This window comes from Dendrobium catenatum, unplaced genomic scaffold (assembly GCF_001605985.2).
Source record: "Dendrobium catenatum unplaced genomic scaffold, ASM160598v2 fragScaff_scaffold_249, whole genome shotgun sequence".
Taxonomy (NCBI): Eukaryota; Viridiplantae; Streptophyta; class Magnoliopsida; order Asparagales; family Orchidaceae; genus Dendrobium; species Dendrobium catenatum.
In genome coordinates, this window is record NW_021318711.1 from 1,390,194 (window position 1) to 1,402,266 (window position 12,073).

At 35.6% G+C, this 12,073-nt stretch overlaps 1 protein-coding gene across 2 annotated transcripts in view; it reads right to left on the minus strand.

The window, feature by feature from the left end:
• The window catches only part of LOC110098257 (DUF21 domain-containing protein At2g14520), a 61,276-nt gene that overhangs the window by 1,841 nt on the left and 47,362 nt on the right, over positions 1-12,073 (minus strand). For both annotated transcript variants that reach the window (XM_028693283.1, XM_028693284.1), the window contains exons 9-12: positions 10,125-10,288; positions 9,785-10,050; positions 9,037-9,083; positions 8,672-8,936 (exon numbers count right to left, since the gene is read on the minus strand). In XM_028693283.1, coding sequence (XP_028549116.1) covers positions 8,672-8,936; positions 9,037-9,083; positions 9,785-10,050; positions 10,125-10,288 — 742 coding nt within the window. The remainder of the gene's footprint in view (positions 1-8,671; positions 8,937-9,036; positions 9,084-9,784; positions 10,051-10,124; positions 10,289-12,073) is intronic.

Consider the following 12,073-nt stretch of genomic DNA (forward strand, 5'->3'; position numbering starts at 1 on the left):
TGTTGACAACATAACTTTTCCAAAAGTAGGTATCGAACTTAGAAATTGATCTTAAACATCCAATCACATGTTCTCTCACATTCTCACTCTTAAATTAAAATAGAGCCGTTTGATAAGAGAGCCAAAACTAGTGACCTCACATGACAAATTACTTAATGTATCATATCCATAAACCCAAACAGGAAAATAAAAAAAAGGAATATACAATCAAGTAATCAACTTTGGTCATTCAATAATTCAATAAGGTTGAGTAAATCTTATTCCAGACATAATATTAGTATTGTTCTTGAGGATGGATAAAGATAGCCATCGGTTAAAATTGTAGATGATGATGTAATTTACATTCATCCCTTCTTCAAGATGTATTTCTCAGTCATCACATCTTCATTCGGAGCAGACCTTTCATTTCATTTAAAATGGATTTCACTAGCACTATAGCATGAAGATATCCAATTCTTTCTCTAGTAGCAATTCTATGTTGCACCGACACGGATACGGTGACATGGATACGACACGATACAGATACGGGACACGTCAATTCTTAAAAATACAGGATACAGGTACGACGCGGACATGGCATCATAATTTATAAATCATACATAAAAATTAAGAAAACAATCAAAGCATAATAATTGAAATTACAAAAAAAAAAAAAAGACAACAACATCATTTGTAGCCTTATAGCTTATAATATCAAAATATAAGTAAGCATTAAATGTCTAGTACAACAACAAAAGCATAAACATAAATTGTCTAGCACATAAAGTTTCAACTATTCAATAGAAGGAATGATATGATTAGCTTCTTCAGTGGTTGTCTCTGAACTTCTATATCATCTTCAATAAATATCATAGCTTTTAATTCAGGCTCATCAAGTGAAAGATTAGTAATTTCTAATATTCTCATATCATCAAGAGACTCAAACCCACTCAAAAATGAGAGAGCTTTGCTCGCAGTCGCGGAAGTAAATACGACGTTTGTTTTTCAACGGACACGTGTATCGGATACGTGTGTCCTTTTGAAATTAAATAGTATTTTAATTGGATACATCTTTGACGTATCTGACACGTATCAGTGGAGTATCGGAGGCGTATCCGTGTATCAGATACAGCACGCCTTCATAAATAGGTGTATCGGTGCAACATAGAGTAGCATTTAAACTCTTTGGAATAATTTTTTTTGGAGCCCACGGGAACTTTTGTAGTCCAATAAATATGTGGTTATATGATTTATTTAGATTTTATTTCATAAAGATTATGAATTTATTATTATTATTTTTAATTTAAAATTAGGATTTGATTTCAAATTATTTGATCTCATATTTGTAACTTTATTTCTATAAATAAGATAATATCTTATACTTTTGATGGGGACATCAGAGCATGAATCAAAGGTGTGGCCATCGATCTACGGCCATGATCGCATCAATGTATTTTGAGTTATTTCATGTATTTGTTTTATTAGGTTATTTGTCTTTTATTATTATTTATGTTGTAATTGTTTTTTCGTTTTTACCCTTTACTTAAAAGAAGGTCGTATCTAAGCTTTAAGGGCATTGTGGTCTTTTTTATTTTGAGTCTTATGTACAAGGCTATTTATAGCCCCTATGTTCTCTTTGAAAATCAATGAATGAATATTATGAAAACTTCTTGCACTTGTGTGTTTTGAGAGTATTTGTGAGTTCTCGGAGAGAGCTTTGGAGAAATCCCTAGGAGAGGGAAAATCAGATCACCCACCAACCTTGGAGACGGCCGGGTTCGTGGTTCTACCTTCTCTATCTTCTTCTCCCCTCTTTCCTCCCTCAACTGGCCGCCGGCCTAGAGCTCCTCTCCATTGGCTTAAGTCGTCGGCCACCATACAACTCCCCCTCTCCATTGGTTAAACCTAACCCCCCTTCCACTTTCACCCGACCCTTTCTCCCCTCACCCCACCCACGGCTCACCCACCTAACCGCCGGCCTCAACTTCCTTCCACTCCCTCCAAAATTTAAATCTTTGTTTGAATACTTTCCATAAATAAATACTTGATTTGGGAAGATCCAATTTCAAAATTCAAACAAATTGAATTCAAAATTTTCTTTCCTTATTTAAGGGAGCTTATTTTAGGAAAGTTTCTAAATATAAACCCATTTGAATTTCAAATTCATTAGGAATTAATTAAGGCCTTTCCTAATTCCTAAACCAAAATTAGGAAACCTTTAATCCCTCCCCTTTATTCCCTCCTAGACCTTTAATGCCTCTGGCCCCCTTAGGATTTGGTTTTGGAATCCTTTCCTAAAACCCAATTCTCCTCTTTAGAATATTTCCAAATTCCCACCCCCACACTTGGCCGAAATTTCCAAGCCTCCTCCTACTTGATTTCTTTCCCTAAGTAAACTCCTCTTTGTGGTAAGAAATAAAGCTCCTTTCCTTCTCAATCTCGCCGCCCCTCCTTCCCCTTTCTCTTCCTCGATTAATTTCAATCACAAGATATTGATTGAGGATTCATTTCCAAGTTATTTTTCCCTCCACCTACTCATTCAAAATCTGAAGTCAAAACTCTTACACCTTGTTCTTTTCCCCTTGGCCGACCACCACCCTCTTGCCTTCTACTACTCCAATTCTTGAGGGAAACTTCTTTTTCTCAAAGGATTCTTCAAGGCAAGCACATGATCTCTACATTCAACAGTTCGATGCTTGGAAGAGACTTCTTCCGTTCCAATTGAACCTTCAAGAGGAGCTACGACGAACTTCGTCAACCCCTTGCCTACTTGTTTCCGGGTTTGATAAGGGTGAACTTCTTCCCCTTTTTATTTACTTTTCTAATTCTCCTAATCTTATAGGTGATGGAGATTCACAAGGAGCCGAGTTTCACCTTTGCCTAAGCTTAGTAAACGTAGGATTTTGTTTCGCCGTTGCCAAAACTTAGTAAATGTAGGATTGAGTGCACTTTATTTGCTCCTAATCTTATTGTTAGATTAGAGATTTTTTGTTGAAAGCTATGTACTTAGCATGATTGTTGAATTTCTAACTTGTTTTAATTTTTCAAGTCTTTGGCAAGCGGCTTAGCCTAAACGTAGGTACTCCTCTCTTGTTTTATTTTATCTTTTGGATTGCTAATATTTTCAAACTTACTTGCTTATTTCAAGAATTCATGCAAATTCTATTTCATTCATTTAAAGCATTTAGTCCTACATCAAATTCAGTCAAAATTGCAGGTGTAATAAAGAAAGAATTTTCTAGTAGTTTCCCCTTGGAGATTCTTTCTTCCTAATAGGATTCTCACGTTTTCTACCTCTGTAGTCTCTACCACCTAACTCCCTTACTTTGAGGTGTTCATTAATTTTAACTTCTTACCACTTTCTTCTCTTTATCTACCTCCTACACAGGATTCATCCCAATAAGTTTCCTCACTCTGTGTCATTAACTTCGGAACATTTTCACTGCTACACCTTCCTATGTCTCTAATTGTCCTTTGCCTCTCATTGCCAATACCTTGACAAAGAAAAAACTCTTATTTTCCAATCTAATACCTGCTATGGGTGAAGATGACAGGCATGCCAGGGGTGTTTATAAATCATATTAACACTAAGGGCATCAAATTCTTCAAGAAGGGAGGTGGCAGGAAAACTAATGTCGAACCACTAATTAAGGCTGGAGTTCTCCATAAATTGTAAGGCGGCAGAGAGGACTCTTGATGGAGAGAGTAGAGTTTCCAAGCTTGAGTTAAGGTTACCTGGTAAATAAAACGACAAAGAGATATGGTTGAGCTGGTTCATAAATCAATATCAACATGGTTCCGCTATTTGGGTTGACCGAATCTGAATATATCCCATTTCTCTGCCTATTATGCAAGTTATGCTGGGTGAAGGTAAGGCCCTAGAAGATTGAGAATGAGTGGGGCTTTTCAAAGAGGGAGGATGTGGAAATATTAAGGACCGTGGTGCAAAAATGAACCAATGGAAGTAGTGATAGAAGTAATGCATAGCTTTGCTTCTAGTCTAGAGAGTTGATAGACATGATATGGGCATTCGAATGTGAAGATAGTAAATAGAACAGAGAAAAAAATAAGAACTTCCCATTCAATAGGGATAAATTTTGAGGATCAATAATAGATTAGATTTAAATCAGCGGGTGCAAAGTTGCAACCAAAAAAAGGGCAAGGGCTCTTTGTCTCATAGGGATCAAATTTGAGAACCCATGTTTTTTTTTTTTTTTTCTTTTAGACGAGACCGATTCAACCATATCAATCCCAACTTGTTTTCTCCTCTGCCATTTTTCGCATTGAGATTTAGAGCGCCATGAAAGGTGAAAGCATGAGAGGAGGCGAGAGCATAGAGGCGCAAGACACGTGGGAAGAAGAAGGCAAGCTTTCTGGTGCCGTCAAGATCGATGACAACACTAAATAGAAGGCCGAGATGCTTGCAAACTACCAATAAAAAATGAGGCGCCAAACATGCTTGGCGACAAGGACAAACTACCTTTGCAGCTAGGGCTTGGAGTCAAGGTGAGAAAAAATAATGGGGGCAATGCTCAACTTTTGAGACTATCAATAACTAGAGCAGGCAAGATGAATGACATTGACAAGTGAAGCTCATGGCCAAGAGAGTCGAGCAAAGGAGGTGCTTTTTATTTTAGTTATTCTTTTGTAATAAGGATAAAGCAGTAATAGTATGATAATAAATCCTAAGCAGTGAATCTAATTTTTTTTAGAAATGAATGCATATATATATATATATATATATATATCCCTAATTAAAAATAAAAAATATTAATTAATTGTAATATACTTTATATACATAAATGCTATATACATTTAAACTATAAAATAATGGGTGGATGGAATTTATAGAAAGTCAACGTTTATATAAATTACAAAATTACAATAAGAGATATCAGAACGTGCATTGCTAAAAAATGTTTAATGGGTTTGTTCTAATAATACAAATTTTAAGAATATCATTATAAAAAGATTAATGGATCATAATATTCCCATGATTATCCAATATTGATTATGAAGTACAAACTAAATGAAATTCATAGGATCAACAATTTTAGGAATATGCTTAACTTGTTTTTGTCATTAATATTTTGATGTGCAATGTATTAAATATATAATTAATTAAGATTCTTTTAAATCTAGGATATATGGAGCACTGTATTTTGTAGTAAAAAAGATGAACATCATAATCAATATGTTTGGATAGCCTGTGACGTTCATTAGGTGGGTAACTCTTTACTGGTTAAAAGATAAACATACCCTTCATCATTAAGGTCGAACTCCTTGACACTTGTTTTTATGCTTCAATTGTACTTAATATATTAGAATTTGATTTATTATTCATTAGTACTTGTTAGGAAATACTTGAGAAATCCAAATAATCCCTAACAAGAGAGAAGAAAACAGGAAACAAATAAGATTCAAATGGGAAAAATATACTGAGCTCCTATAATAAGTGAACTTTTTTAAAAATTACACCAAAAAGACAAAATCGATTAGCTTATTAGGCCAAAGTGGATAATGCACGAATGTTTGAAGTTCAGAGTTAATTAATGATATCTAAAAAGTTGTATCATGAGGAAAAAACTATGAATTTCATTAAGTCAATCATTAAGAGTTCAAACTATAAATAATATCAAAGCTAGGATTTCTACTTGATGCCAAGAGATAACAAAAATAAATGAGAAAAAATAAAGTTAAATGGCTTATTGAAATAAGCCTCGAGGTTTTAGTATGTATTGTTAAAACAAAAATTTTGGGTTCCGAAAATTTGTGCCTCAGCTGCTTGGTGCTTTTTTCGAGGAGAGTTTTAATGAAAGATGTTCGGGATAAGTTTCAGAAAGCTGATTTAAAACATAAGATACTACCCAAAGATTTCTCCCTCCTTTCGTGAGAACTTTATAATCTGATTTCTGATTTCTCATAGACGTAAATTCCTAAATTAATAACCCCTCCTAATAATAAGAGAAAACTTTCGATTGAGACTAATTGTTAGATAAGCACTAAATGCCTAACATAAAAATAGAAATAGTTTTAGGATTTGGATTTAGATTTTTTGGGTTTGAAATTTATCATCGTGCACTTAATGAAGATAGTTAAGGAAATGATGACAAACCTGATTAAGATCCCATGGCTCCGTTATCCTGAACTATTGCAATATATAATCTACTAAGTAATAGGAGGCTATCTACCCTAACTGAAGGAATCTTGTCAGTAGCCATGGATTTCTTCATCGAAGGGTATCTTGTAGACTTGGGGTAACTTTGTCTAAAGGGGACAAATTCAAGTCAATCTTAGCTAATAGAAGGCTTTGTGCCACATCAAGTATACCCTATAATTCATTATGCAAGAGTTTTGAGTCATTGGGGAAAATATGAGCTCTGGTTGTGACCGTAATTTACTAGTGTCCATTTGCTGCAAAACAATTTGATAAGAGGACCCCGGCTAAAACAATTTGCATGTTATGCCATTTGGCATCAAAGCCACAGGTTAGAGGAAGCGTGTCACTTCTTAATGGTGAGAGATTGTTTTTGAATAAATCTTAGTGATACGCTCGACTAAGCATTCGCTCTTCGTGAGCTTAAAGTTATTCTCAAATTTATCACTCGCAAATGGTTGCAAAAGATGAATAAATTTCACTTCAAATTCCGGTGATCGATTTTACTTTAAATGTTAAAATTTTTTGGGGATAATGAATTTATAACTTTTATCAAATTATAAGCCCCAAATTCGAAACTTTGAGATTTAAAAGCATTTTTGAAAATTAAGTAGAACTCACAGGTTAAGATTTTCTGTCAACACAATCATTATTAAGGTGGCATTGAAGTTAGGGGTGTCAAAATAGGTTGAAGGGTCGGGTTCGGGTCGAATCCGAGTTGTCCCGAATCTAAATGGGTCAACCCGAACCCGACGCGATTTTGCAAATGGGTTAGGATTTTCAACCGGACCCGACCCGTGCGAGTTACCGGATTTACCCGACCCGCACCCGCTAGTCACTGTTCACGCACGAAACGAGTCACTGATTATGCACGACACAGTCATAAAATCAATAGATCTAAGTTTATTTTAATGTGAATTAATAAGGGAAGTATAATAATATAATATTAAAAAATCGTTGCTTGCAGCAAAACAGTAGTGTGAGGCTAATGACTTTAATTAATGAATGGTTATTAATGCTTAATCAACTGATTGTCAACTTAAGTATATGAAAGTTGTACGCCTATACCTCAACTCCTCACTTGATTAATTAGTATGTAGCATATAATGGGAAATATACAACCAATGAAAAAAATATTTAATTTAGAAGAGAATATATAATGATGAAGTGGCCAGTGGTGGGACTGGTGACAGCAGGAAAAACTATTAAACTAGTTGTTGGATGGGGCATTAGACGGCAGGAGCTTCAATGGGAGTATGGGACCTTCAATTGCAGCCTGGAGGAAAGCGACGGCTGGCCGCATGTGACCTGACGTGACAAGAAAGACAGCACGGGCTTGGACTGCTCGCCTGAAGCGACGAGACGAGGTCGCTGGTTCTCAGGTCAATCAGGTTGATTTCGGTTTTCGGGTCAACCTGAATCTGACCCAGTTTTAAAAATGGGTTAAAAATTTAAACATAAACCTAACCCGTATAGTAAACGGGTTGACACGAATCCAGAATTTTTCAAGTTGGGTCTGTGTGGAGTCAGATTTTGACACCCCTAAATCCCTAATTGAAGTCACTTTAAATATATTTGTATCCTGCAAGGCTTAGATGCATTTAAAAAGGCATAGTCCCCTTCGATTGATATTCACATCCAACACAACCATCATTGATTTTTTTTAGCAATTTTATTTCATGGTTTAAATCTTGTTAACTCCGTCTATCCATCAATAAAGGATCAAGTTCAACTACTGATGTTGTGAATTGTTGTACAAATGTTGAAGTCGAGGGCTTGTATTTTATAATAAACTTTCTTTTAATTGGGCTTGAAAGTCTAATGTGAACGTAAAATTAAACATCCTAATGAGTTTTAAGATCAAATATTCACTTGTTAATTCAAGTCATGTCAACTCCAGTCCGTTCAAAAAGAATGATTGGACTTACAATTTAAATTAATATTTAACCCACGAAGCATTCTCACACGATCCTCTTTACGATCAAAGGTCTTTAGAGTGATCTCGTGCAACATAGTGCTATTAGTTCGTCGTTTTTGTCATCCAATCGAACACACATGAAGGGTGTCTCTTTGATGATTTTGACATTATGAATATGAGGGCGTTCTCTGTTTCGTAGAAGGACGACGTTTGAGTAATTTCACAAAACATCTAGATATGTACCACCTCGCAACGTGATTGTGGAATGTATATTAAAGGTCAACAAACATTAGATGTCCTAATATGTTGTAATTTGAAGCATCAGTCGAATTTAAATAGGTTATCAAATGGCAGATATTAAGGTCCAACTGACCCCTAAAACATTTGGGCAGCAACATTTTGACTTTCTCGGGTGATTAAAACATCAAAATCAAGAATAAAAAGGTTTGTGACTTTAGAAAAGAGAATATTCTTGCGTCAAAACCTTCAGATTTAAAATCTAAAGTTGCAAACTACTGTGCAACCAAATGATGTTCAGAACTTAATCAATCTTTAATTAGCACAAAATTAAGGACCATATCAGATTTTGACAAAAAAACAAACAACACAGCACTTACTTGATAAGAAGTTGGAGAACCGCTCTTGATGCCTTCACCCTCATCTGGCAAGCTTTGCACTGCACTAAGAAGAGAACTTGAAATGGTTGCTGTTGACCCAGAAGGTTGAACATGAAAGGAATCAGGTGAACGTAAGTTAGATGAACTATGATAGCAAGAGAGTGGAGATGCTATTGGGCTCCGTCGTAGGAATTGAGAGAGAGATTGAGGTCCCAATGACCTTGGAGAGAATGACCCTTTTGGTGGCAGCATATTTATCTTGATCCTGTCAAGGAATCGACAAAAATATCCATGAAATGGCAATTCACAGACAATCAAACGAAAAAAAGCACACGTAATTGCTGAGTACATACAGAAAGACTTACTTGTTATGAACGTCAACGTACTCATCAGTTTCGTCCAATATTTCCTCCTTCAGAAGCAATTCAAAGTGAAAGTTTTAGAAGCCTTACATGCTAGCTTTAAGAATGATAATAAGAACTTAAAAACAAGCTAAAGTCTTCCTCTGTGCAAGTAACAGTCCAACATTACCCTAAAGGCTAAAGAAATTAAAAGACAAATAACAGGCATATTTACCAGAAATTTGCTAGGGCAACCATTTGACAGAACTCATTTCTATTCTCACTTAATTTATGTCTTTAGAACATCACAACAAAGCTAAATCGTCGTAAAGTTTTTCTGAGCCTGCACAATTTCATGCAGAATCCGCAGAGTATAAATTAGCCTAAGAAGGATCTAAAGTTTCTTTTCCCAGTGACATACTGTCATAGAAATGAAATACATGAAAAAATTTTTGAGGATCTTTGTCATTATCAAATGAATTTAAGATAGACTGATTAGGCTTCTTAATCATAAATATCAAGCTTGCGATATACCTAGAGATAATTTATTATCAAGAAATGCTTATTATTTATTATAAGAAAAATGAACATTACAATTGTAAGAAGTAACTCTAAAACTATCATTATTCAACTACTCATCCCATCTCCCCATTCCTTTCTGACAAAAAGTTCCTACAAGGTGAAGCTAGTAATTATCCATGTTTTCAGTGTAATCTTATGAAATGTTATAAACAATAAAGTCAAAAACAGCTGCCACTAAACGATTTTAAACCTGTAGTAACTCTTCCATCAGGTCCTCCATCGTTATGATGCCCACAACTTCCTCATCAAGTCGATAGCTGGGAAGAGACTCAGCCTTAATGTCAAGAATATTATCATACCTCCCTCGATCAGATCTTCTAGATTGTGAGCGTGTATCCCCCTGTCTCTCCAAAATACTTTTCGGTGCAGAACTACGAGATTCAGTTATACTGTGATTCACAGGAGAACCATTTACAGTGATAGTGATATGCTCAGACAGGGCAGATTGAGATCCATCTGAAAAAATAGAGCATCCAGTTCTGTGATATTCAGACCAGAGATAATAAGGATTGCCATAGGAGAGCACATACCTCGCCCATGCCTCTTACTATGATCTTTTCTGGTCTCAGATGAATTACTCTTTCTTCTTTCTGTGCTTGCCTCAGCGTTCATGCATCTAACAACCACAGCCATGTGGCTATGACCTTTCTGAAATTCATTTAGAATGTCATAGAGAGGAAGGTCGTCATAAACCCTGGATGAAGAATCAAAAGACACTAGGTTTTTTAATGTGTGTAACAGCATAACAAAATCCAAAATTAGAATTAGAATATATATATATATATATATATTTGTTTATTTACTTCAAAGTACAATAAATAAAATTTAAAAACCAAAAGGAGAAACCTATCAGGATATTGGTATATTGGTAGTCCAACTAAAAAAAATAAGCTATAAAGTTCATACAGCTTTGATAGTCACATAAACAGTAAGAAAGTAATGATCTGCTTCTTAAGTTAACAAAAACTGTACTGTTAAAATTCATAAGAATTCTGTAAAAGGTATAAGTATGATAATCACGTAATAAATATAATCAAAAGGAGAAAACTATACGGATATTGGTAGTGGAACTTAAAAAATAACCAATAAACTTCATACATCTTTGATAGTCACGTGTGAGAAGGCAATGATCTGCCTCATAAGTTAACAAGAACTGTACTGGTAGCACTCATTAGAATACTGTATAAGGTATGAAGTGTGTTAATCTCATAATAATACAATCAAAAGAAGAAAATGTCAAAATCTCAATCATCCCTTGGCACTTGATCCCACGGTCAGGATGAGAATCCGTGGGAGGCTCACTTGGATCAAGCCAATCTCATTCTATATTTGGGTAGCTGAATTAGGAAGGATTATATTGAGACGATTATGTATCAATTAGAAGTTATTTGTTTCTTTATTAAGACATCTTGTATAGATCTATAAATAGGGATAATTTTTTATAATAATAAGAAGTATATTTTTTTCCCTCTCAAATTATATGAATTATAACATGGTATCAGAGCCAACGGGCTTCATTGTGGATCATAGATTGTCGGAGGAAGAAAAGAAGAATAAATCAAAAGCCTTATCGAAGAAAGAAGCCCTAGCCGACATCCCGATCCAAGTATCGTAACTTCCGATCCGACAGGAAGGAGAAGTCGTCGAAGTAGTGAAGTCGAACAACCACGAAGGAGCCGAAGAAACGACGCACCCGAAGCCGAACAACAACGACGTCGAAGGAGCGTAGTCGATCAGCCACGAAGGAGCCGAAGAACCGACGCATAGTCAAACAAAGCGCCGCTGAAGAGGTTCTGTTAGGCCTTCATTGACGCTAAAGCTTGTACGTTGTCTCCTCTGCGATTCTGGAATTTGGTCGGTGCCAAATGAAGGAAGGCCGAATGGGCCATCATAGGTTTGTTCACCGCCGTCGACTCCTCTTGAGTATAGGAAGGACGACGCGTGGGTGAGAAGAGGAGCTGAAGTCGAAGGACTTGAGCGGGTGGAACCTGGCGAACGTGATGGAGACGAAGTCTCTTTGCGTGCGTGCCCTAGCTACTTGATCCAAGTCCCTTAAGACTCGTCTCAGTTCTTCTGAAACCGAGAAGTAAAAGTGAAAAAATAATAATAATAATAATAATTTCAAAAAAATAAAATAAAATAGGCCTTTATTGTTGTAACTAAAAAGATCAGATGAATCTTAATTTTGGAAGCCTTCATTGTTATCTAGAATCAAATAGATAGTCTTCATTTGACACAAAAATGTCATCTCCCAGGTAGTGCAGTCCAGAGATGAGAGATCAGCCTTCATAGCTGATGCAAGCAAAAATTTGGGAGAGCGCCCCAAATTTTTGCTAACAAAAGAGATACTCTTCCTATAAATTAGAAGATAACAGAAGATACACAAAATATTACAAAAAGACACAAAATACTAAAAGACACATTTTATATCATAAAGACTCTTACAAGACGCTTACAAACTTTGACACTTACAAACACA